The following is a 27,607-nucleotide window of genomic DNA, read 5'->3' on the forward strand; positions in this document are numbered from 1 at the left end:
ACTTCTAAAGGTCACTTGTAATAACATGCATAAGGTTTTAAAATTGGATAGTTAAGAGTATAAGATTTTGTGGACATGTATAAGTAAGTATAAAATAATGGAACCAGGAGGGGGAGTTGGAGGAAAGTCAATTAAGATGTATGATTTTGATTGTGATGTGTGTGTTTTTGGGTTTTGGTTATTATAAAATTAATAATAATAATAATAATAATAATAATAATAATAATGCCCGAAGAAACAGGCTACATCAGTGAAGAGGCATACCTTACAGTATCGTTCTGGATGCAGACTGCATTCAAATGGCAATTCAGAGGGGCATCATTGGAAGAAGCACACTTCTGAGAGCTCCTGTCACAAAATTCCCCGCTGTAGCCAGCTTTACATGAGCCAGGCTGGCACACGCCCTTGCTTCCAGGTCTGTTATCACAAACTCCATGGACACAGCCACAATCTACCAGACAGAGAGAGCTGCTAAACTACCATGACAACTTTTACTTTTGTATTTCCACTACATACTTTCTTAAATAACTGTAAATTCTGTCAAGCCACTTTGGTCACCACAAGGAGATGCCTAGATACTGCAGTATCAAGGCTGAGCCACTGGAGTCAAGGAACATAGGGGAACACACCAAGGAAGAGTTTGCTGCTCCGGTGCAAATCTATCCCAAACAGGAAGTCTTTTATAGCTGAAAATACTTGACTGACAGGAAGGTGTTCCAAGTGAAGTTCTGGCAGCTTACCACAGTGTTGCTACACACAGAACAGAAGCTACCTAGTTCTATATTAGAACTTTCCAAAATTTAGAATGTCTACAATGGCCTTCACAGTGAGGCCTGACACAGTGCCTCCTCTCCTTCCAAGTGTGCCGCACCATCTTTGGTTGCCTCCCCCCCCCAGCCACCGCAGAGGGTCACGGGGTTCCTACCAAAACCCGTTTATTCAAACGGGCCAATCCATGGCGGCCCCAGGGGGTGTGGTGTGGCAAGCGGACCTGAGGGAGGCAGGCTTCCCTCAGGTCCGCCCACCATCTACTTAGCCCAGCTGACAAATCGGACAGGAGCATCACCCACCCTTTCCCTCCCTGCATTAATAGTCTATTACTGCTCTAACCATTTTCTTTTCAGCTAGGAGGGCTTTGCTGTGGTCTTTTGATGGTCGCTGTATTCAAGGCCGAATACAGGTTTCGCTTTCCCCATAACAGTAGTCACAACTTTGGCAGTTTAGGCCTTGGGCAGAATCCTATAGTCTTTCATCCCGTCAGGGTGTGGTGAAGTGGTGACTCACCCACCCCATTTGCTGCAGCATCAATAACAGGGTACCCCGTTAGAGGGGTCTGGAGGGAAGTCTGTGTCCAAAGAACCAGTTGCGTACAGCTAGCAGGGTCACAGAGCTTCCCTCAGCATTTGGGAGCCATCTGTGTAAACCTGTGTTTTGCAACGGATCCACCCCCAAACAGACCCTGTGATGCCTCAGTCCCCAGCAGGGAAGCTGATATACACCCAATGCCTATGACAAGGCTTCCTACATCTGAAATCAATAAAATTGCGGCCATTTTTAAATCCCGGACAGTTGTGTCCATTCATTTACCACTCAGTAGTCAGGCACGTTAGGTGGGGGGACTCTGCAGCTGGGCACCCATGTACAGAATACTGGAAATTGCCTTATGCAGAGTCAGACCATTGGTCCACACTCTCTGCTATTTGCTCTCAAGTTTTCACTCATTACAAGAAAGTTAAAGACTCCCCAAGTTAAAGGTTATGGCTTCTAGGTAGGCGAGAGAGGCCTCAGAACTCTCAGTTTAGCACTGGCTGTATCAGAACATGCCAGCAAGAAACTGGATTCCTCCTCTCACTGGCACCTTTGGATCTCCATGTCCAAGAGGGCCCTGAGGATATCTGGCTGCTTTCAGAATGTTCCAACGCTCCCCCCCCAAAAAAAACCACCCCACCCCTTTGCATCCCTATGTAAAAATATATTACAGAACTCTAACTTCCGTGTATCTAAAAACTGTCCTTTTGACACTATCCTAGTGTTGTTCTCAAGGGGAAAAGTCCTGATCACGGTCTCAGATATTCCCAGCCTTGATTTACCCAGCCTGAGGTTTCCCGTCACCCATCAGGGTTGCTTTCCTGCAGATTCAGAGTCACAGACCTTCATCACAGTTCTCTCCGTGCTTGTTTGGGTTTGAACAAATGTGGCAGGCAATTCCTCTGAAATTCTCATGGCAGTGGCACTGGCCATTCCCACGAATCCCATCGTTGCACTGGAGAGAAAAAAATGGATTTCAGTGTGCTAAATGGGATATGATGTCGCAAGACAAAACACAGAATATTGTAACTGTAGGGTACTATGCAATGGTTTAGGAGCTGGGAAATCCTCTTGGAAACTATAGGCAGTCAGCCTCATCTGCACAATACATTTGCAGCTGTATCGTAACACTTTAAGCAGTTGCAGCTTTCCCCAAAGGATCCTAGGAACTGTGATCTGCTAAGGGTACTGTGAGTTGTTGGGAGATCCCTAATTCCCTAATACGTGGGGGGGGGCAGAGTCATTTAATAATCAATACCTCTCCCCAGGGAGCTCTGAGAATCATAGCTCTATGAGGGGAATAGGGGTCTCCTAACAGCACACTTAACAAACTACAACTCCCAGGACTCTTTGCAGGAACCTCTGATTGTTTAGTTGAAGTCTTTTCAATGTTGGTGGAATGCCCTCCTGAGTGAGATGGGCGCGTTTCTGCCATTAACTTTCAGGAGGCATTTGAAAACATTCTTGTTCACACTTTATTTATAGCTTTGTTTTCTTTTGGAATTTCCTGATGCTACTAGGTTAACACCTGGATCAAAATGGATTACAAAGGGGCATGGCTCAAACACATGTCCCCTCAGATAAATTAGCTGAAGACTATACAGTAGTAAGGGATGACAAGTTAATAACCAATCTTCCCAACAACCCAGGAGAGTCTTTGCTACTTACAGTTCCTTTGCCATAGCACGGATTGGTAAATCCACTAGGACACTGGGTGCAGGAAGAACCAAAGAACCCTTTGCAGCATCCAGGTACCTAGCAAGACATTAATTACATCACTTGAACGACCTCATCAGCCCTGATGATTAAACAGACTGCCCACATTTGATAGCAGTTTCAACTTCTAACCCAGGGGTAGGCATCCTAAGGCCCATGGGCCGATGTGGCCCAATCGCCTTCTCAATCCGGCCCACGGACAGTGTGTTTTTACAGCGTGTTTTCACATGAGTAGAATGTGTGTTTTTATTTAAAATGCATCTCTGGGTTATTTGTGGGACGTAGGAATTCGTTCATTATTTTTTTCCCCAAAATATAGTCTGGCCCACCATATGGACTGAGGGACGGTGGGCCGGCCGACAGCTGAAAAAGGTTGCTGACCCCTGTTCTAACCCCTTGTTTCATTTCAATTCCAGGGAACTACAGGACACTGCTTTGCTGGCTGCTTCCAGACAATTGGTTCAGCGAGTACTTATCTTGATTTCTTTGCAGGGAGGTTGGATAGAGTTGGCAATTTAATGAACATTCATTCCGATTTGTTTGTGGGAAAGTTATTTGATGTTGATCACCACCACCACCACCATTTTATTTGTATGCCACCTTCCCATAGTTAAAACCATGCTCAAGGCACCTTACAGCATGAAAAGAATTACACCAGGCTTCCTCAACCTCGGCCCTCCAGATGTTTTTGGCCTACAACTCCCATGATCCCTAGCTAGCAGGACCAGTGGTCAGGGATGATGGGAATTGTAGTCGCAAAACATCTGGAAGGCCGAGTTTGAGGAAGCCTGATTTACATAATTAAAAATGTAACAAAAGTAATCCTAAACAATAAATAAAACATATCAAAAACACAACCAAATTTGAACAATTTGCGCATCTAAAAATAAAGATTTTAAAAAACTACATTAAAGCAAGTGTGATGTGGAATGCTCTCCCCAGAGAGGCCCACTTGGCACCTTTGTTATGTATCTTTAGGTGCTGGGCAAAAAACATTCCTCTTCTCCCAGGCCTTTGGCTAAATGAACAATCTATGTGGCCTTTTAAACTGTTGTGTGGGGGTTATTGTTTGTTATTATGGTATGTATTTTTGTGTTTTTATTTTGTAAACTGCCCTTTGTCTTCAGACAAAGGGTGGTATAGAAATTTCATAAATAATAATACTTAATAATACCCCACACTTTCCAGTCAACTTCCCCATTACTTTCCTTATTGCAAGCTTTTGGTGAAGAGGGCTTCCTGTGTAACACTTCCCAGCCAACTGTAACTGCACAACATGAATCTGCCAGTGAATCCCACTCAAAAATAGCAACCATTTGGAATCACCCAGCAATTGTGAAAAGGGACGTGCACAAGCTTGGACTGTCCAGTGCCCTTCCCCCTATTCTTCACCCCTTCCTAAGGAAGATCTTCGTCATATATTCCATAAAAGAACTGACTCTCCTCATGAGAGAGACAGAGAGAGATTGGTCTTTGTTCATTTGTTTGTTTATTGTCTTAATAAAGAGGCCTGTGTTCCCTGCCAAATGGCCGTATAAATGATGAAGGGGATTCTTTGTCCAGGCCTCACCAGGGAACTGATGCCGTTTGCCACTGGGAGCACAAGTAAGCAAGAAAACTTTGCCTCCAGTGCCCACAAAACCAGCCTCTGGAACTCTGTGGGTCAACAGGCATAACAACATCTCTGGCAACTTTTTGAAAATATTTCATAGAAAAGAGGAGGCCTTCCTCAGACATGGCAACTCTCTTTTCCTACGGCTTTTCTGCTATGAACTCAGCACTGTCCAGTGGGCCTGCTAGAAATGTGTTGCACAACAGCACCTTACCTTCTAATAACAAACCCATTCTCCAAAATGGAACCAGCCATGCACAAGGAGGTGGCTTGGGGTGCGCCCAGGTTTCGCAGAACCACAAAAGAAGTATTTAGCAGGGGAAACAACCCCAGACGCAGGAAAACCCAAAACAATCCAGTGAGGACTGAGCATACCCAGCAAGCACAGAATGCTGGTTGACTGCTGCGGTGTGAAAAGGAAAACCAGGAATATCCTAGATGAGAGCATGGCTGGCTCACAAAATCATGAACAGGAGCAAATCACACTGCAACAATTAGTTCTGTGCCTTATACTTACCACCACAGTTTGGTTGCAGTTTCTTTTGCAACCCTTCTTCATAATGTTCAAGCCTAATGGATCATGAATGTACACACACTCCCCTGGAAAGATCCCCTCGGCCTTTGGAAATGAAACAGATTGTGAGTACAAAGAGCACTTTTCACACATGTTTGATGTATATCCATCATGTCGTGCTAGCCAGAGGAAGTTCACTGGGGGGAAGTCAAGGTGAACTGGACCGTCAGCATGTCTGTCAGGAAAAGGCAGGAAAACCACTTCCTCTCTTGACAGTCAATGCAGATCATGCCCTCCGAGATAGCTCTCTGGTTCACCTCATGATAAGGAAGAACAATGAAGATACAGCAGAAACCGTGTCACAAACAAGTTTCTTAAAAGCCAGAACATCACATGGTATTTTTCTGCTTTAGAAAGAGAAAGGAAGTAAAACACAATTCTGTAAGCAGCCTTTTAATAAGCTTTGTTTCGTGAGGACCAAAACCCACCATAACCATAAACAAAACTAAGAATTGTTTACCATAACTGTGCTTTCAGGTGGGCAGACACTGGTATTAAGGGCACTACAGTCCACACAAGATCCCTGAAACAGAAATCAAGAGTAGGAATTCTTACTGCATGAAAAAAGTTTACTGTGCTGTCAAACACACACCTGAGTTCATAAACAGCTCAGGACCACAGTACTTCAAGGACAGCCTCTCCCCATATGGACCTACCCGGACCCTGCAATCATAATTGGGAGCCCTTCTTCGTGTGCCTCCTTCATGAGAGGTCCAGAGGGTGGCAACACGAGGATGGGCCTTTTCTGCAGTGTGTCTCTGTTTGTCGAACACTCTCCCCAGGGTGGTTCTCCAACACCTTCCTTAAGTGCCAGGCCAAAACATTCCTCTTCAACCAGGCTTTGGGCTGATTAGCATCCCATATCCTTTTAAATGTTTGTGGGATCAGGGGTGGTGGTGGTGGTGATGGTTATTGCTTTGTGGGATGGGGGTGGTATTGTGCTTGTTTTTATTATGTACTTTGCATTTTTATCTTGAATTTTTATGCTGTGAACCGCCCTGGGATTTTGGGATGAAGGGCGGTATACAAATTTGATATAAATAAATGTCACCACAGATAGTGGAAGGAGGAGATATAATATTATTATTATTGTTTATTAAATTTAGATACCACCCTGGAGGTTTACAATTTGAAAAGATAAACATGTGTGACATAGTAACAAACAAAAATGATAAAAAAGAAAACCACATACACAGTTTAAGAGGGCATACATTGTTTAACTAGCCAAAGGTCTGGGAGGAGGAGAATGTTTTTGCCTGGTGTGTGTGTGCACACTGCTAATACTAAGATGTTTTAAGCAAAATATGTATTTACTAACAGATTGTACCCAGTATATTGACTGTGCAGTAACAACAGCAGCAACGAAGGCAGACCAGTCACCTACTAAGAATATACCCCATGTGTGATACACATTTTCTCTGGGCTGCTTGGTAGCAAACATCTCAAAAAGTCTCCTCTCCCTGTGGAAGTCATTTACAAAGCCAGGGGAGAGCTTTTCCAATGGACTTAATTTTAAAACAAACAAATAAAATGCAGCTTGAAGCTCCTCTTAAAGTATCTGCTTCTGCAGCTGCCGCAACTACAGTAAGGAGCAATGTAAAGTCCGTGCCTAGAAGCCCTGTCTGCTTCTCCACCTAGGCAACAGGAAGCAGATGTTCCGAGCGCATGATGAAACATCATCATCAGACCCGTTGGCAGAGGCTGTGTCAACAGGAAGGGCCAGCTCTCAAAGGAATCGCAAGGGGATGGCCTCTGAAAAGCCAAACTGCTTTCTGAGTCAGAAATATTGTGGGTTATAATGTGGAAGATTAAAACCACAGACACAACCAAAAATTTGACTCTCGAGTTAAAATGAGGAACATGCTAAGGAAAACCGCTGAACTTTGCAGGAAAGCTGTACTGAGATGATTGTAGGGGTTGTACTGGCCACAAGCAAGCATCTTGCACTGGGGGGGCCATGATGGAAAATGAAATTCACATTGCAAAAATACGCAGTCTTTTCCCATCAGCCCAGAATAAAGACAAAGTCTAGATAGACTTGACTACTTACCGCTACAACTTTATAATCCTTTTCGTTGCATCTATGCGGCAGAATGGGGATGATTGATGGAGGAATGAAGATGCCATCTAAGGTATGAATGATACCATTTGATGCCAAAATATTCCTTGTGTTTAAGGCAACATCAGAGTCACCTAACAGAATTCTTCCCTGTGTAAAAAGAAACAATTTGGAAGTTAATGGCCAAAGCAGAGCTGTGCAAAGCAGATAGGTCAGTAAACTGGTCTCTGCTTACACTCCACACATTTAACCTTCAAAGGATCCTGGGAACTGCAATACACCCCTTAAAGGTAAAGGGACCCCTGACCATTAGGTCCAGTCGTGACTGACTCTGGGATTGCGGCGCTCATTTCGCTTTATTGGCCGAGGGAGCCGGCGTACAGCTTCCGGGTCATGTGGCCAGCATGACTAAGCTGCTTCTGGCGAACCAGAGTAGCGCACGGAAATGCCGTTTACCTTCCCGCTGGAGCGGTACCTATTTATCTACTTGCACTTTGACATGCTTTCGAACTGCTAGGTTGGCAGGAGCAGGGACCGAGCAACGGGAGCTCACCCTGTCACAGGGATTCGAACTGCCAACCTTCTGATCAGCAAGTCCTAGGCTCTGTGGTTTAACCCACAGCGCCACCCTCGTCCCCTAGTACACCCCTTACAGAGCTACAATTCATAGCACTTTTAATAAACTACAGTTTGATAGAGGAAGGATTTAGAAAATTAACCGTTTTACACAAACCTGTTTTAATGTCTCTGGAACTAAGCTAAAACCAAGTCAAAATCCTATGCATTTATCTAAGCAGTTCCCCGCAGTTCCTAAGCAGTTAATTCCAACTGTTATGAAACACTTACCTCCTCACTGAAATGGATTGTCAGAACCTGATTTGCCATGGTCAAAATCTGTGGCAAGGTAATCAGCGTTTCCACGTCTACCTGGAAAATATTGTTCATATTTTATTTACACCATCAGGAGCTTTCTGAACCAATACTTTCTGCTCATTAACTACTTCCATGTGGCAACCAAAACACAGGGGCACAAAAACCAAACAGGTAATGCAGTGCATGTTGGCTGAAGACACTCCCACTCCCATTTTAGCATGTACAACAGCATGCAAATGCGACTTGGAATGCAGGGGGACGGGAATAACCTTGCTGCATTTTAAGCTGCAATGTGTACATAGCCTAAGAAGGGGGCGGGGAGAGGATTTTTTGTTCTTGTGGATGCTAAGTAATTAGGAGTCAGAATCCTTGCAGAACTCCAGAAAACCACGCAGCTCTACTGGTAAATCCCTCGTTCTAGATTGCACTTCATTTTAGCTCAAGATTGGTTTTCTCTCTCATGTATCTATTTCCTTGGACAGATCCATTGCCTTGTAATTTCAGAGACCTTGACCCTGCATCACCACAAATCTATATCTGATATGCAGACCATTCAAGACATCCTGCCTACTGCTACCAGCATCTGATCATCAGTAATTCTGTCCATCAAAAAGGCGGAGGGAGGGAGGGACGAAAATAGCTATAGTACTTCCTCTTTGCAGAACATGCATCCTCCCAAAACCTCCTAAACTATCCTGAGAGCAAGACACTTGTCTCTCCTTGCACAAAATGATATAGGGGACACAAAATGGTTGAGGTACATTTAAGTTAGACAGAATGCTGGAGTTTACAATACTGTTCAATTTTAGACATCATGATTAATAGAAATTATATATGCTCCCCAGTCTGGCATATCATTATTTATGAGTAAACATCCAGCTTTGTAGTTCAAGCAACAGGCTAGTGTACCTCTCAAGATCATATTTCCTCATAGCAAGTGTCCCAGACCTTCCCTAATCCAAACTATGTAGAGTTATTCCCTTCTTGTCAGTTTCCAAATGCTCAGTTGAATTTTTTTCTGGTAACTGTCCCCTTTTCCTGGCAATTTATAGCCCCAAGATCATCACCTATCGTTGGCTTCTCTCTCAGTGTTCTTATGGCAACGTTTCCAGTGTTACACTTCTTGGCACACTTATTAGTGCCTCAAATAAAATACCAACAAGTCTGATTTTGGGGAGTGGGGTGGAAAAGTATACAAGTCTTGATTTTTGTTCCCCTGTGTGGGCATTTTCTTCCCCATTTTCATTATTTATTTAGCAAGAATCTCATGATGAAGCTTCATACCAAGCCCTGGATCAACCACCTAGAGAGGAAGAATTTTGCTCAGTTACCAAGCCAGTCATTGGCAGATTTGCAGATAGGTCTATGATACAAACATAGCAGCTGCTGGGTGTTTTTGGAAGGGAAAGGGCTGCAGGAGACAGAGTGAGGGAGCATATTTTGAACATTTCAAAATCAATATACAGGACTTCCTGTTATTAAAATGACATCAGTACTTAAAAGAGCTTCATGTAACACCTGAGGGATATACATATGGCCGAAAGAGCTCCAACTTTTCAAAATAAATTTCATGTGCAGTGAATAAAACACAAAGAAATTTAAAGATTCCTATGCATTTACAGTCCATACCAGCGTAAAGCCAAGTTAATTTTTGGCTATGGTAAACTAATGCCTAGTTCACACCTTCAGCACTTGTGATGGTAAAACTGTTCCTGGACTGTACCACTTAAGATAGCAAGAATGCAATTGCATGGCTGAATGTTCCCACTCATATCTCATTGAACAGGCTCATGCAGGAGGCTGGGGGCAGCCGGGTACCCTTGTCCTAGGCCTGGGAGGGCTACGTTGGATGGGGTCCATGCCAAGGACCTGCAAGACTTAATGCTCTCAGGCCAAGAAGACCCTGTGTCACCTAGCTGACAGGGGGCTCCCTCCCCAGGCCTCATATAAGCTCTGCATGGGCCTGTCCTTGACATTAAATTTTTGGCATGCAAGAAAATTCAAGAGAAGTAAGTTCACCTGTGCAGCCCTTTTCCTTGCCTACTCCAGTACGACATGGTACAGTCCAGATATAGCTTAAGATAAGATTTACCAGCTTAATCCTCTCGCATGCCATTTGTGTGAACTAGGCCTACAGGATCTCTTTACAACAGGGATGGGGAACCTGTGGTCATCCAGATGTTGCTGGAACTATCACCAGCCCCAGCGTATTTAATAAAAAATAGTTCGTATCATTGAAGGAAAAAGTCAAGCAATGGCAAAAGCATCCATGTTGGGAAATAGCAAAAATTTTAACAGAATTTAGTTTCACTTCTCCCTAGTCTGGACAATGCAGAAATGAAAGCCAAATAACTAAGCATTTTGTTTTAAGAACTAGTAATATAGAAGGCTGCCTTAATATCATTCTACCTCACAGATGTAGTGAGGAAAACACACACACAAGCTGGAAACGGATTTGCCTTACCGCTGCTTTTGTGTAGATATGATGCTTCACAAGTTCCTGGAGCTTGTTTATTCCCTAAAGCAGGAAGAAAGCAATTACACACTTTCCCTAGACATTTTGCAGAACTACAATAATGGGCACCTGATTGCTAATGTAAATGCCAAATGCTTATGCCTGCAGATTATACTTAATGCTGTGCATCTTTGAAAAAAATCAGTTTCTTACTGCATTACAAAAGGATGGACAACAGAATTTTCACTACAAATATGTCAAGGGGAACTTTGTACCCTAAAAAGTTAAAATTTCACATACCAGGAGGCTGACATTTTGCACAGTAGACAGCTTTCTACGGATGCTTCAAGCAGACTTCCTTTTAATAGCATGCTTACATTTTTTGCAAATTCAGAACATTCAAGCAAGACTAAGAGGCCAAATAGCAAGGACGGAAGATGCTGACTAACAAGGACTAAAGGATGATAGGAAGGAAGTCTGTTGGACGCAAAACGTTTACTCCTTGATCTCTGGTCTGTGTACTATCAAGCATTCGTCCACAACAATGCAAAACAGAATCTGGCTTTCCCCACCTTCCACATTTTTTAAAGCCAGAAGGTTGTATTTTGAAACAGACTTCCGATTCTGGGTTGAATGACCTAAGAATACCTGTACTTGAGATTAAGGGCAGAACCACACCATACATTTCAAAGCACACCCAACACATAACTTGCCCACAAAATCATGGAAACTGTAGTTTGTTTATGGGTACTGGGAATTGTAGGTCTGAGTGGGAAACTACAGTTCCCAGGGTCCTTTGGGGGGCCTCATGGACCAGATTCAACTAACCGGCTCTGCTAGTGGAAGCTACGCAAGGACTTCCCCTAGAGCAACAAGGCTTTTCTCATCCCCTCTTCCTGCACCCCCTGCCCCAAGCTGGCCCAGGGGGTTGAGAGAACCCTTAAAACAGCACACGGCGGAAGAGGAGAGCGGACTTTTTCCACTAGGCAAGCAGAAATGCTTACGCTGACCAAGCAATCTCTTTTAGTTCTATGCTGAATTCCTCTCCATGTGCTTTAAATGTGCATTGAATGCTATTTAAAGGGATGGTGTGGGTCTGCCCTATAGCAGCAAGGCAGGATGCAGATGAAGCAATGAGTTACCACAGTGCTAAGCAACACTCTGCATGAGTGGAACGACTTTTGTATTCTCAGCAGGACCTTGTCTCCCCTGCTCCTACCGTGTGCTCCCTAAATCTATTCTGGGGGGTTCCCCCAACTCTCCAGAGCAGATATGGAGATGGTGTGGTGCATGCTCTGGGAAATGGGGGTGGGGGTGTTGAAATCTTGTTGCACTAGCAGGAATTTTTGCACTGGCTCCCACTGGCAAAACTGTTTAGTTGAATCTTCCCCTTTCTGCAAAACCATGATTCACTGGAACATCTTGTTTGTGGAATTTGCCTGCCGATTCCTATAAGGAAGTGCCTTCTTTTGAGATGAAACCAGTCTCTCTCTCACGAAAACCAGTCACAAGATACCTGATGTGATGACACTCCCATTTCCTCTGAAGCATCTAATACTGGTTAAAGCAGAACCACATGGATCTCCATGAGGTGGTGGAAATATCCTTAGGATAGTTCTAAAGCTGCAGCACCTTCCCCCCCCCCCCGCATAATTAGTGAAGATGGCCTCACCTCCGTGAAGAGATAAATTAGCCTTCCATCTCTTAACTTATCCACTGCTTCATTGCTTGGTACAAACACAGTGAAAGGTCCTGGGCCATCCAGAAATGAAGGCAGACCACAGTTCTGCAGAAATATTAAGCACCGCCACAATATATCAGTCTAGTCTAAAACAATCATGGCTTAGAAATATAGACTATATTGAGTGTACACCACCAGGAACCACTGAATCATAGAGGCTAACGACTGGTGAAGATGGTTTTCCCTCTGCATTTGGTGCTAAAATACACACGCAGCTCACATTTCATATATTGGTCCTAATCCAAGTAAAGTTCAAGTATCACTTAAGTCCCACTGAATTGTTTGTAACTAACTTAAAGACTTATTTATTTTGTTATGACTTGGTGTGGTTAACTATAGCAGGATCAGGCCCAATGTATGGGGGGCGTCAAGAAAAACAGTTAATAAGTTTTATAAACAACTGGCCCTCTGAAGAGAAGAAACTCTTCTGGAACTATTTCAAGAGCGATCATAAGGAGGAATAGGATAGCATTAAGATATCTCTCTCCTGGTTGCAATGAAAATCACTGAACGGGGATGAGTAATTCAAGAGGTGTTATTATCATCTGATACCTGTTTATTTTTTTATATGCGCCTTTATCATAACCAGGCGTAAACCAGGTGCAAACCAACAACAATATTTTTTATTTATGTTGGCTACATATTGGCATATTATCTAGATGGCTCACAAAGCTAAAATGCAATATATATATATATATATTTATGTCATAAAAACAACTGCAATGTGTGTGGGAAAACTCCAGTTGAGAGAAAGCAAGATCTAAAATCAACCTCACAGTATAATTAAAAATACATAATATATAATCTGTGGGATAAAATATATATAGTTTAAATTCACAGATTTGTCATTTTGGAGAATTTCCCTACATTAACCGCCGTAAAGGATTAAAAAAAAAAATCATTTTTGAAATGAAAGCATTTTCCTTTTCATGAATGCAATCTAAATGTTGATTGGATTTTCAAGTTTTGCATTCAATGTCTTGTAAGAAGGCAGAGAAGAGATATCACATTGCTCCTGTATTTTATTTATTTTTCAGTAGGCAACCTTTTCCTAGAAGGAAAAGCTCTTAGGATCAGGGATAGCTGCTGTATGTGGTGCCCTCCAGAATCAGTTGTGCTACAACTCCCAGCCGCCCCAGCCAGCATAGCCAAGGCCAGCAATGCTAGCAGTTGAATTCCAACATCTGGAAAGCACTGTGATGGCTACCCCTGATTTAAGAGAGTGGGATTATTCTAGGGCTCTCATTTTCCACAACAAAGATTTAATCAAAATGCTTGTTTTGTTTATCTTTTGCATTAATAATTCTAATTGCAACTAGCCCCTTTTCTTCTTGTGACTTCCATTTCCCCCTAAAGCTCCCTCTGCATTTTTGTTTTCTTAATGGAAAAGAAACTCCAGCCTTGAGCCTCTCAATTGACTTCTCTGGCTTACTTACTTACTTCCCCAAACCTTTATTAGGCATTAGAAATATAGGCCATCATAAAACATCCATATTTAAAATTCTAAAATATAAACAAAAAGTCATGTAAATATGTAATAATGAGGATTTTCATTGGAGCTTCTTACCGCTAAATAGTACCATTCACCACTCTACGAGATACTATTGATTGACAAAAACTCAGCCACCCTTGCAGTTACTTCTGGGTTAATGTCAGACAGATAGAATCTGATATTTTCATTGTGCCGTGATGTTAAGGTAAAGGTAAAGGGACCCCTGACCGTTAGGTCCAGTCGCAGACGTCTCTGGGGTTACGGCACTCATCTCGCTTTATTGGCCGAGGGAGCCGACGTACAGCTTCCGGGTCATGTGGCCAGCATGACTAAGCTGCTTCTGGCAAACCAGAGCAGCGCATGGAAATGCCGTTTACCTTCCCACCAGAGCGGTACCTATTTATGTACTTGCACTCTGACGTGCTTTCAAACTGCTAGGTTGGCAGTAGCAGGGACCGAGCAACAGGAGCTCACCCTGTCGCAGGGATTTGAACCGCCGACCTTCTGATCGGCAAGCCCAAGGCTCTGTGGTTCAGACCACAGCGCCACCCATGTCCCTGACATGATGCTAGACTACCCAAAAAGGGGGATAGCACACATTTGTGTAACTGGTTGTACAATGGACAGTAGAAAAGAATATGTTCTACAGTGTCTGGCACATTCACACTTCACTAGCACCCTAATGCCACTCATATATAAAATATATGAAAAACAAAAGCTGCACTGTCAAAACAAACATGTGCCCAAGTCAACTTCAAGTCCTGGGTGGGAAGTGTCTTACTTCCAATATGGTTTCAAATCGGCTGGCAATCTCCATTGAAACAAGAATTTCTCCAATTGTTTTCTGCAAAAAGAGAGAGAGAGAGAGAGATGGCAGAATGAGACAGAGAAACAGGCAACATGCTATGAAAATATGCACAAGCTAACAGATAATAGCATTTACCTTCCCCTTTCACTCATAGCTAGGACAAATGTTATTTTTTACAGTAGTACTCCAAACTTCACCCACTGCCAGTGGCGGAGCTTCATGCTCCGGCACCGGGGGGCGGAGAGCAGGTGGGGCGGGCCTGGCGCATGTTCCGGGGGCGTGGCATGCCACCCGCAGGGGTGTGACACGCGTCCAGGGGGCGTCGCATGATGCCTGTGGGGGCGTGGCACCCAGTGTGGGTGGGGGAACAGCCGCAATGGCACCCCACCAGGATCACGCTGCCGGGTGTGGTGCGCTCCCACCTCGCTCCTCTTCCTCCACCAGTGCCCACTGCTATCAACACAATCCCAAGAATATTTACTCAGAGTTCTCATATCTTACCCTCCTGCCCTTTCTATTAGGAAAAGAAGCATTTAACATGCCTGAGAATTGCTAAGGTTGTCCAAGAGGGGGGTTTTCCTTAACATGCTGACGATATGTATGATCCCATTAGCAGCTGGCACGTTTTGTTCTCTAATAAAATATCGTTGTGCTGGTTCATCGGAGTACCTGTAGTTCTTTGTGGGTGACCCCTGGGAAAGGAATACAGGATCATTCTATGGTGAACATTTTAATACAGTATGAATTCAGCTAATAGATTCGGATATCTGTAGTTTATTAACAGACAGGACTTATTTGTTCCTTACATTCCAGGACAGTGCAAGGCTGAATGCAAGCTCAGGGGGAAAAAAAGTTTATTGCTATATAGGCACACACACACACACACACACACACAGCTGCAACCGTGCTCATTCCACTTGCCACTCCCCCAACACTGGAGCTTCACCTTCCCAACCCCATTTCTGAAACCACTTCTCTCTTTGTTTCTGCTGCACAACTTTCCACCCATTTTCACCGTTACCCACACGTCCATGCAGCTCCCTTTTGTGCAACTCCCCTTCTATAGAGACCAGCCCTTGGAAACCTCCTGCATCTTCCTCTCCCACACATTGCAACTACTATGCACCTTTTCCACCTTCTGCCCAATTATGAAGCCACCATCCTCTCCTATTCTGCAGCCCCTTTTGCATTCTCCGCTTTACCCTCATTCTCATGCATCCTACTCCCTCCTTTTTTTTGAAATGTTTCATTTCCAGCCCCCAGTTTCTCCCTTTCCCCTCCCTCTTCCTCCTTCCTTTTCCGCAACTCTCCCTTTGCACACAAACCATCCCTATTCCCATGAGTCTTTTTGCAGCCCAAGAAGAAGTAGGGGGGAAGAAGGCCTGCCTGCCTCAGGCATCTCAATGCCTTGTGCCAGCCACAGATGGAAAGACTGAAGAAAAGCAAAAAGAACATCCAGGAATTGTTGATTTACACAGGGGAAAATACTGCATCTGAAAACAATCCAAAAGCCAAGGTAATAAAATACTTTGCACTAAATCCATGAGAAGTGGCAAATATACTGAGCAAAATAGGAAGCTACACTTGGACAATTCCAGAGGAATGCATCTGAAGGCATTTAAAACAGAGTGTAAGACTTAAAGCATGACAGAAATAACTGGGTGGAGGGGGGTGGAATGAAGCAATGTCAGGATAGACCTACAGTCCAGTTTTTAGAATTTCAAACCAGGATTAGAAATAACCTTCCCATTATCTTATTTTACCTGACCGGAGAATGTCACTTTCGGACCAGCTAATGTCCACAGGTCCTTTTCGGTATGATCCATTAAATGCTGCCCAGGGATTATGTGCAGTTTGCATAAATTATTTGCAAGGGTTTCCTTTGAGGAGACAAAATAGGATATAAAAAACCAGAACTGTTTATGTTTACTCATGCTGCTTTTTATAATAGCATTTCCAATTCCACAGTACAAAAAGTGTTTTGTTTGGGCCAAAACAGCGTTGACTGCCAAGCGTTGACTTCTTTTCTTCAATCAAAATGATTTGGGGAATGTTGCAGTTTTAAGTTCTGATAATTTGGAGTTCTGAAAACTGACATGACAGGTTTTAACTTACTCTTAGATTGTCCTGTTTTCTTGAGATTTATATTGTAATACTTATTGGCTACAAATAATAAACATTTGACTGACTAATTCACAGTGCAATCCTAACGTCTACTCAAAGGTCCCACTGAGTGCAATGGAATTTACTCCCAGATAAGTGGGATTAGGGTTGCAGCCCAAAAATTACTTTTAGTTTTCACTGCAAGAGACCAAGAGGAGAGACCAGGTTGCTGGACTAGAGTCTGATCTAGCAGACTCTTCATATGTTCCTAATTGCAGCATCACTACTAATGTGGGCAGAGTTCTACTGAGGTGCTGAGGATTTTAAGGGCTCTATCTTCCTCTTTGCAGATTCAGCACATTTTATTGCTGTCTGATGAGGGAGGGGGTATTTTTATCACCTCTTGAACAGCCTCTCTTATTTGCCCTAATATCCATTTACATTTCTGGGCTTGGAGGGTTAAAACACAAATAAGAAGGAATGATTAATTTTTATGTTTTAAGTAGCTAAAATAGGCTATATTCACCATAATTTTATTCCTCTTCAGGATGGCAAAAAGCAAACAAACAAGCCAAATGTAGAAGGAGGAACTTTTAATATCACTGGGTATATTTGTTGAATGGGTTGTATTTAGAATTTGAAAAAGCTTTAGGTAAAGTCCCTCACCAAAGTCTTTTGAGTAAGCTTAGCAGTCATGGAATACAGGTAAAGACCAATAAACGTGCGTTCAAAAGACAAACAATTGTGCACACACCGAACCCAGAAGTGAGCAAAAATGTCACTCAACAACACATCATGAACAGGGCATAATGGTCAAAACAAAAAAAAAAATTTCCTTCCAGTAGCACCTTAAAGACCAACTAAGTTAGTTCTTGGTATGAGCTTTCGTGTGCATGCACACTTCTTCAGATACACAGGGCATAATGGTGGCAGGTATAACAGGGCGGGGCAAACTTACATGCGCTCCACCAGGGCATGGTGGTGGTTGGGCAAGAAATGGAACCCTGGCGTGAAATTGTCATGGACTGTAAAAGGAGATGTCCTCTCGTGGATCAGTTAAGTGGTTTAGAAACAGGAAGCAGAGTTGGAATAAATAGGTAGTGCTCCTGACGAAGGGTGGTAAAAAGCAGAGTCCTCAAAGGACTAGCACTGAGGGCTGTGCTTTTCAACTTGATGATATATAGTAAAGTAGCCAAGTTTGCTGATGATACCAAATTGTTCAGGGTGGTTGAAGCAAAAAGAGATTGTGAGGAGCTCCAAAAGAATCTCTACAAACAAAGCAAATGAGAAGTGAAATGGCAAATTCAATTAACTGTCTGAACTGGCAGTGTCCAACTAGGAACACAAACTTGGGGTTAGTAGGTTGATGAAGATGTCACTGAGGGCTGGAGGACCTTAAGGGCAAGATTGAAAATAAAATCGCCAATACCATAACGCGCTTAAACAAATCTATGGTGTGACCGCACTTGGAATACTGCGTAGAGTTCTAGTCTTCACAAGGCAAAAAGGATTTGTAAGGTTGGAAAAGGTTCAGAAAAAGGCATCTAAAATGATCGAGGGAGTTGAGCAAGTCCCCTATGAGGAAAGGGCCTTTTTAAGTTTAAAAGAAAGGTGAGTAACAGGAGACCTGATAAAAGTGTTGAAGATTATGCATGGTTTGGAGAAACCTCTCCCATAGTATTGGAAATTGGGGGCATCCAAAGAAGCTGAATGTTGGACAATCCAGGACAGAAAAAATAAAGTACTTCTTCACATGGCCCAACAACTTGCATGGCTTTAAAACAGGATTAGATGAGTTCATGGAGGATAAGGCTCTCAGTGGCTACTCGCCATGATGGCTATGTTTTGCCTCCACTGTCAGTGGCAGAACACCTCTGGACACCAGTTACTGGCATCCCAAGCGGGGAGAGTGCTTTGCCCATGGGTGCAGCTTTCAGGCTTCCCATGGGCCTCTGGCTGGCCACTCTGAGAACAGACTGCTGGGTTAGGCATGATATTGGCCTGAACCAAAACAAGGAAAAAGTGTGGATGACCGTCCCCCTTTTCCGTAAAGACCAATTTCAGAAGTAGCAATATTTACCAACAGACACCAGCGCTTACATTTAACTCCATTCTGTCATAGTAAAGATTGGCTGGCACAAGCACAGTTAAAGGCCCATGGTTTTCCAGGAGAAACGAACAACCCATCTCTGTAAAAGACAACCCCCCCCCCAAGAAAAACAATTAGTATAATAGATTGTGACAGACCTGATTAGATTTGGCAGAATATTTATGCTAAACTGTATCTTCAGGCAGAGGTGAACAACTTTCACTTTTTTTAGTACTAAAGAGAGATCCCATTATAGATTGCCTCACATTCCTTTTTGTTTTCTTAAAAGCAGCCGCCCCCATCACTACCCTGAAGAACAATGGAGAATGTTTTCACCTGTGCCATTTTCCCAGTTTAAATTTTCTTTATTTGAGCTTATTTTATACATTTCTACCCCACTTCTCTGTCTAAAGCACTTACAGCTGCATACATAATAAAAAAATAAATCTGTAAAGCGGTAACATAATCAACAAATATTATAATACTATAATGCTTATTATAAATAATTAAAATATAATATTGTAAATAAGATAAATAATAACTCTGATAATAGCAGTTGATCATAATTTGGCCCATCTACCCAAGAGTCACCCACATAACTGTCTTGGTTCCCCATCATTGCTGCTGACAGGACCTGTTTGGTGAAATGAACCTGAAATGGCCGCCAAAAAATATTTTAATTATGTTCTGAAATACATAATTAAAATACTTCCAGATGCATAATCAAACAAACACTGAAGAAACTTACCAAACATTTTGATTGCATGGCTCATTGCCCTGGCGTTTCTCCCTACCACATTCAGAGAAGAAATCTCTTCCAGGAAGGTTTTGTAACACTTCCTGCCATCTCCAATTTCTCCATCTTTGCAGGTACATCTGATCAATATAAGAGAAGAATGAGAATGGTCCCCCCCCCACCCCTGTAAGCTGCTCAGTTACCAAGCCTGGTTGTAACTAAGTCACACAGATTTATAGCAATGCCGGAGCCACATGCACCATGGGACGGACAATGGACATTTTAATAGTGTTGTGAGTTGGGGGGGGATTAAGCTGTATGCCTGAGTCCCTTCCAATTCCTGGATCCAGCAAGGTTTAAATTGCTGGACTAGCCAGGCCTAAGTTTGGGTTGCTAAGGTAACAAAGGAAGTGGTTCTGTGCCAGATTACAAATGGGTGCCCCCCCACCTGGTTGTGGGTGAGAAGGACAAAGGCCAGAGTTCAGAGTAGAGTTTTATGTTACGTAGAAGCTGGAAGCAAGGCAGCAGGCTAGGAAGGCAGAAGGTCAGAGCCATGTTTGATTTCTACTTGAATCCAAGACCATGGCCATGGGAGAAGCAAGACCCCCTTTGAGTGTGAATGTTGGAGAACTCCTCCATCTCAGGCTCAGATTGCATAAATGTTTAAATAAACCAAATGTCCTAAAGACACTACCGTCTCCACTGTCCCTCATTCTGAGAAAGCTGAACGCTGGGTAAGCAGCAGGAACCCCTGGAATTTCACATGGCTCAGAGATAGGGGTAGCATTCAACACTTAACAGAAATAATTAAATTAAACATTGCTTATCAATCTTTAAATGTTCACAGTAGCTTGTGACATCATTTAACTTACTACGCAACAATAATATGATAACAGATGCAATAAATATAGCCAGTGTCAATTAAAAGCTGCAGTAAAATCAAGATAATCCTAGGGTTCAATTCACATTAATGTTCTTTTGTTGCTTCTTGCTTGCTTATAAATCACACAGCACATTAGCAAAACTGTAGTTACTTTGTTCCTTTTGCTTTTATTCCTTTTATTCTGGAATTTTTCAAGACTCTTTAGATAATGGTTGCTTTTCTTTGTTCTTATTGCATTGTCCTTGTATTGTTGATTTCTGTGAGTTATTGTTATTGGTGGGAGTGGTTTTGAACCTGCAGAACCTTTTGGGAAAACTTTCCCCCACCTTCCTCCCCTCCTGATCATTAGCCTTTAACCTCTATTCTTTCTTTTGTCCTATATGCATGCCTTTTCTCCAGCAGTTAAAATTGAGCAAAGGAACACTATAGCTACAGAACAGTTTTCCCCACCTCAACCTTCATAATGTGTTCCTGAAAAGCTTACCTTATTGAAGCATCTGGGTCAATCTCACACGTCGCAGATCTGTCACAGTTATGCGGCTGACATGAAAGGGTGCTGAAGCAATCTTTATCACCATGCCTGATGAATCCTGGCTTACACAGACAACGTGCCTAAGGAAAGAGACACCAGAGGAGCAATTTTGTTGGGCTGGATGAATCCCTAGCCAGAATTAAGATTGCCGGAAGAAATATCAACAACCTCAGATATGCAGATGACACAATCTTGATGGCAGAAAGTGAGGAGGAATTAAAGAACCTTTTATTGAGGGTGAAAGAGGAGAGCGCAAAATATGGTCTGAAGCTCAACATCAAAAAAAGAAGATCATGGCCACTGGTCCCATCACCTCCTGGCAAATAGAAGGGGAAGAAATGGAGGCAGTGAGAGATTTTACTTTCTTGGGCTCCATGATCACTGCAGATGGTGACAGCAGCCACGAAATTAAAAGACGCCTGCTTCTTGGGAGAAAAGCAATGACAAACCTAGACAGCATCTTAAAAAGTAGAGACATCACCTTGCCAACAAAGGTCCATATAGTAAAAGCTATGGTTTTCCCAGTAGTGATGTATGGAAGTGAAAGCTGGACCATAAAGAAGGCTGATCGCCGAAGAATTGATGCTTTTGAATTATGGTGCTGGAGGAGACTCTTGAGAGTCCCATGGACTGCAAGAAGATCAAACCTATCCATTCTTAAGGAAATCAGCCCAGGGTGCTCACTGGAAGGACAGATCCTGAAACTGAGGCTCCAATACTTTGGCCACCTCATGAGAAGAGAAGACTCCCTGGAAAAGACCCTGATGTTGGGAAAGATGGAGGGCACAAGGAGAAGGGGACGATAGAGGTTGAGATGGCTGGACAGTGTTCTTGAAGCTACCAGCATGAGTTTGACCAAACTGCGGGAGGCAGTGGAAGACAGAAGTGCCCGGCGTGCTCTGGTCCATGGGGTCATGAAGAGTCAGACATGACTAAACGACTAAACAACAACACATGGTATCTTTGAGGGAGCATTTGCACAAGGCTCCTTCAGCATCTCTTCCTTGCAGTTCACAAGGAACTAGCCCTACGCAATTGGCTCTTTGGACAGAGACTTCCCTTCGGACCCTTCTAACGGGGTAGCCTGTTATCACCATCACAGGGAACAAGGGGTGGGTGATTCACCACTTCACCACACCCCGATTGGATGGAAGACTCTAGGATTCTGCCCAAGGCCTAAACCGTCAAAGTTGTGACTAGTGCTATGGGAAAGGTGAAACCTGCAGAGCAGGGGAAATTCCTTTCTGGTTCCGAATACGGCAACTGCCAAAAGACCACAGCAAAGTGCTCCTAGCTGAAAAGAAATGGTGAGAGCAGTAATCAACTATTAATGAAGGGAGGGGAAGGGTGAGTGACGCTCCCAGCCGCCGGGCTAAGTAAATGGCCATGCCCCACCCCACTGCAGATTGGCTTGTTTGAAGAATGAGTTTGGCGGGAACCCGTGAGCCTTCATGGCAGCTGGAGAGGACGGAAAGAACATCCTAAAATGGCGTCGCACGTCCGAGCCGCAACCGCCACTCACCAGCAAGATGGTAAGTGGCCAATATCTATAAAAGCATCCATAAAATATCACTGATATTCCGTGAACGTATTTCAACTTTGGGATACTATTATTAAAAGTACAAGCTAATAGTCCATTGTGTAATGGGGACATGGCAGCAGCTGGTGGTCCTGATTAACGATTTTGAACCTCAAAAGACCATTCTGACTGCCATCTGAAAACATACTTACCAGGGATGAAGCCCCAATAAACACAGTGGGACTAACTTCCAAACCAACATGCACTTCAGTATGAAATAAACATGTATGTCAATGCAAGTGTTTCAAACAAGTGCTTATGATGCTTCCCCCCTTTTTTTCTTTTTTGCAGACAAACCTATGCTTGAGAACATACCATAAGAAATTACACCACAGACATGTAGAGTGGGCTACCTGCAGCTTTCCCAACAATGGCGCCAAGAGATGGTCTTGGCCGGGTCTAGTTTCACTCCCACCTTTCTCTTGAAACTTTCTGCACTTCGGAACATGCAAACTTAAAAGATCCTTATTGCAAGCTGACTACTGTTTGTTGCACAGAGTGTGACTCTCTAGTAATCTGTACTATAGAGTGTGACCACTGAAGTAATCCACAATGACTTATTCTCCGCTGATAAATTATTCAGCTTTCAAGTGGTTTTATAAGTTTTATCCTTTCCATTTCTAGGAAGTATCATCTACAGGCATTTTGAAAACTATCTAGAAAACTGCACACAGTGTCATTTGCTTTTAGGGCAGAACAGTAACAGCTGAACCTGTGTGGTGTTGTGGTAGCCAATATATCTGACTGTATGGGGTCTCTGCCATGGGAGCATATTCACCCAGTGCTTTTCCAGCTGCACTGGCTCCTGGTGGAATACAGGGTCAGATTTAAGGTGCTGGTTTTCACCTTTAAAGTCCTTCACGGCCTAGGACCCTCGTATCTACGGAACTGCCTCTCCCGGTATGCCCCACGGAGAGCCTCAAGGTCCATAAATAGCAACACCCTAGTGGTCCTGGGCCCTAAGGAAGTTAGATTAGCTTCAACCAGAGCCAGGGCCTTTTCAACACTGGCTCCGGCCTGGTGGAACGCTCTGCCTCATGAGACCAGGGCCCTGCAGGATCTGATTTCTTTCTACAGGGCCTATGAGACAGAGTTGTTCCGCCTGGCCTTTGGCTTGGAGCCAAATTGATTCCCTCCCCCTCTTTCTTTTTTCTTTTTCCTTTCTCCTCCTGTGATGAGGCTGCATTTTAATATTTCAATGTTTCAATATTTTAATGTTGTATTTTAATCTTGTTTTTAAGTTGTATTCATTCAACTTGTTTTTATTATTGCTTGTTAGCCGCCCTGAGCCCAGCCTTGGCTGGGGAGGGCGGGGTATAAATAAAAATTATTATTATTATTATTATTATTATTATTATTATTATTATTATTATTACTGCACATTATTAGCAAACCTAACTGCAATTAATCATCTTACCTCTCCTGGTCTTATATAGCTACACAAGGAAGAATTTCTAGGGCAGCCTCCATTATCAGTGAGACAAGGATTTATGGGTTGGCAAATCTTCCCATTTCCGAGGTACCCAGCTTTGCAAGTACACTCATACTTGTTTGGCCCAAGAGTCTTGCAAGTTGCAAACGAGGAGCATGGGTAGGAGCTGCAAGGATCCTGGTCTGGAAAAAAAGGTAAATGAAGGATATTATGGGTAAATGATAGACTGGATAAAGATGCCTAACCCCCAGACCTTAAAGGCTGTGCAGTATAGTTACACAGTCAACCAATGGAAGGGGTAGCATGTACTTGGATAATTTTTTTGCTGAAATTCGGTAGACGTGATCTAATTTGAAAGCGTCTCCTTAATCTGTGCAACATGTACCTCACCAAAGCTAATATCAACCAGGTCAAGATCTTGGCACTGCAGTCACTGATTTGGCCAATGACATCACTTTCTGGTGGTTCTATCAGGCCTCAGTGGCAGTGCTAGGGAACTGGTGCCTTGGTCCCAAGGGATTTATACAATGATCTTCAGAAAGCTTTGAACTTGACCCCATGCCTTTCAACATCTACATGAATGGAGGGAGCAGCTGTCTAGCTGTTTTGGGATGACACTCAGTTCTACTTCCTTTTAACAGGGCTGGGTGAGTGTGTGGAAGTTCTGAATAAGTGACTGGAGTCAATGCGGGAGTGAGTGAGGGTGAATAAGCTAAAGCTCAATCCAAAAGGGGAGGTTACCTAACAGAAGCCTAATAAAGATTGGGTGCATTGCTTTGGAGTGCTGTTCCAGGCCTTGCTCCTGGATCCACAGGTAGTATTTGAGGCAACTGTTTATCCTGGTCATTCTTTGATACATGCCAGACTGGACTACAATGATATCCTCTAAATGAGAAAATTGTTCAACTTCAGTTAGTTCAAGATGTGGAGACTGGGTTAATTTTCATGGATAAGCCAAAGGAAACACATTAGCACTAGTGTTTTAACAACTGCATTGGTTCCAAAGGTATTTTTCCAAGCACAATTCATAGTAATTTTGTTGAGTTTACTGACCTAAATGGCCTGGGCCCTGATTCCGTATGGCAACACTTCTCTCTTACTAGCTCCCCTTCTTTCGGGATCTTTTGAATAAGTTTCTGCCCTGAGGTCCTTCCTTGCCTCACGTTAGATTGGTGGGAATGAGGAGGAGGGACTTTTTCAGCAGTAGCATTCACACTTTAGAACTTTCCTCAGGGAAATTTGGGGAGGTAATTCGATACTCAGCTTCCTGAAAGCTGTTTAGACATTGTTATTTCAGTAGGCCTACAGAGCAGGTGGTTGACTTGTTTTTTTTATTATTATTCAATTGCATTATCATTTTACTGCTTATATACTGTTGAAGCTGTCATAGGTTTAATTAGTATACATTTGCTATAAATGCATGTGAAGGGCTTTGAACACTATAAAGTGCTACTCAAATACCACACATTGCCTCTCACCTTGACAGTAAATTCCATTTTTCTTGTACCCTGGCAGACATTCACACCTCGACTGCCCACCCTTTACCACACAAATGGAATTGGCTTCGCAGATTACACCTCCGCAGTTGAGAAGTTCTGAAATATTTCAAACAGAGATATTTTAAACTGGACATCCAAGGAAAATATGTGGCTTTCAGCCCCTTGGGTACACTTACGTGTAAGTAAGCCTCAGCGTGTTCACTCACAACTAAAGGCTCACAGGATTCTGGTCTGCATGAGTATCTAGCATATCTAAGGGCACATCTAGGCCCAAGATCCACAGCTGCATGTTATGTTATGTTATGTTATGTTGTTATGTTATGTTTTATGTTGTTATGTTATGTTATGTTATGTTATGTTATGTTATGTTATGTTATGTTATGTTATGTTGTTATGTTATGTTATGTTATGTTATGTTATGTTATGTTATGTTATGTTATGATTGCACCTCAGTATCTTTTTCCAGCTTGTTCATTCTTAATTTCCCATGCTCTAGCTGTGTTTTTTTTAAAAAAAAGAATACTAGCTATTTACATATAGACACAATCAGTAGAATAGACACAATTTTTATTGGGTATGAAAAGGGAGGGATGGGCCCTGAGACAGTTTAGTTCTATTAGGTAGAGTAAGTAGTCAATAAAAGCCAAATGAAAAAACAACAAACAAAAATACACAGCTCTTGCCTGGGATGTGAAGGACCTGAGTTTGGGCTCCATGGCCAAAGGGAAATTATAAAGTGTCGGGGAGGTGGGGAGAGGGATTAGGTGTGCAACATTAGCAGTACAGTATTTTTAATAAGAAATTGTAAACATAACATAACATAATTATTTTTTTTACTAAACAGTGGTATATACATATTCTTCTAAATAAATAAATAAAATGATGGCATAGGCAGGACACGACATTGTAAGATGTTTGTCTAGGCATAAATTCATATGGCAGTTAGTACTTGATTACTAAGGAAATGCCCGCGACAGTCAAGCCAGGTCATGCAATAAATGTGGATGCATTAGCCACATTTGTGACATTTCCAAGCATAAATAAGTTCCTGCCCTGAATACATGCTACGACTATGTCAGGAACTGCTTAGTTGCCCTTCCTTACCCAGTTATTGGGGTGTGTGTGTGTTTCTGCAGTTCTCACAAGCCAAGGAGCGTGCCAATGGAATAGAAAAAAACACCAGACAGTTCTAGGTAGTGTAAGTTATTTTACTGGCAGCATAATGCAGTTCCAAAGCTTAGAAGCTACATACAGTTGTAGTCTACGGCAGGCATAGGCAAACTCTGGCCCTCCAGATGTCTGGGACTACAATTCCCATCATCCCTGACCACTAGTCCTGTTAGCTAGGGATGATGGGAATTGTAGTCCCAAACATCTGGAGGGCCAGAGTTTGCCTATGCCTGGTCTACAGCAGAGTTCCCCAAACTTGGGCCTCCAGCTGTTTTTGGACCACAATTCCCATCACCCCTGACCACTGGTCCTACTTGCTAGGGATGATGGGAGTTGTAGTCCAAAACCAGCTGGAGACCCGAGTTTGGGAAACCCTGGTCTACGGTCTTTCCGGCAACATATAGACTCCTTGCAGTGTTCCGACCCAGGCTCTGGCCAAGGGCAGAGGCCAAGAGCAAGCTTGCTTCACACTGAAGTGTATTTAGATTGTCCTGAGTCCCTCTCACATGCTTAACTAGTTGCAGGTGCAGAACAAACACACCCCAAAATTAGCCTAACGTAATCCTTTCTTGTCCCTTTCATCTGCATCCACAAACTCCTCACACCTTAACAAGAACAGCCCAGAAATTACTGGTCAAGAAGCACTCCAGCAAGGCGTGCTTCATTGTGGATAGTAGGTCTACTTGCAGGCAGGCACCCCAACGTTTTGAGTTTCAAATGGCAAGTTCTGGCAAATTCTTTCTTAAGCAGATATGATTAAAGAGGGGGCAAAACAACTGCCCCCTGCATCATCCTGCCATTTTAGCAAGTTTGCAAAGGTGAACATTCCTCACAAAGCCTGTCCAGAATTATTGTAGAGAAAGTAAATCTTCAACGAGATACTCATCATCCAGAGAGAGAACCAGACATAGATCCATAATTTATGGACCTCACCCCAGATACAGCT

The 27,607-nt window shown here is 43.0% G+C and overlaps 1 protein-coding gene across 3 annotated transcripts in view; it reads right to left on the bottom strand.

Moving 5' to 3' along the window:
- The window catches only part of STAB1 (stabilin 1), a 98,084-nt gene that overhangs the window by 61,703 nt on the left and 8,774 nt on the right, over positions 1 to 27,607 (bottom strand). For all 3 annotated transcript variants that reach the window (XR_014545437.1, XM_083603187.1, XM_083603188.1), the window contains 17 exons: positions 25,471 to 25,587; positions 23,978 to 24,174; positions 20,934 to 21,061; positions 19,579 to 19,706; positions 18,842 to 18,930; positions 16,402 to 16,518; positions 15,181 to 15,330; positions 14,612 to 14,674; positions 12,270 to 12,383; positions 10,607 to 10,660; positions 8,116 to 8,196; positions 7,261 to 7,419; positions 5,671 to 5,733; positions 5,154 to 5,255; positions 2,977 to 3,063; positions 2,152 to 2,263; positions 265 to 451 (listed from right to left, as the gene is read on the bottom strand). Coding sequence is in view for 2 of the 3 variants with exons in the window: in XM_083603187.1 (XP_083459313.1) it covers positions 265 to 451; positions 2,152 to 2,263; positions 2,977 to 3,063; positions 5,154 to 5,255; positions 5,671 to 5,733; positions 7,261 to 7,419; positions 8,116 to 8,196; positions 10,607 to 10,660; positions 12,270 to 12,383; positions 14,612 to 14,674; positions 15,181 to 15,330; positions 16,402 to 16,518; positions 18,842 to 18,930; positions 19,579 to 19,706; positions 20,934 to 21,061; positions 23,978 to 24,174; positions 25,471 to 25,587 (1,948 nt within the window). In the remaining variant the exon portion in view is untranslated. The remainder of the gene's footprint in view (positions 1 to 264; positions 452 to 2,151; positions 2,264 to 2,976; positions 3,064 to 5,153; positions 5,256 to 5,670; positions 5,734 to 7,260; positions 7,420 to 8,115; positions 8,197 to 10,606; positions 10,661 to 12,269; positions 12,384 to 14,611; positions 14,675 to 15,180; positions 15,331 to 16,401; positions 16,519 to 18,841; positions 18,931 to 19,578; positions 19,707 to 20,933; positions 21,062 to 23,977; positions 24,175 to 25,470; positions 25,588 to 27,607) is intronic.

The sequence above is a fragment of the Podarcis filfolensis genome (assembly GCF_964270895.1).
Source record: "Podarcis filfolensis genome assembly, chromosome: 2".
In the NCBI taxonomy this organism is placed as follows: domain Eukaryota; kingdom Metazoa; phylum Chordata; class Lepidosauria; order Squamata; family Lacertidae; genus Podarcis; species Podarcis filfolensis.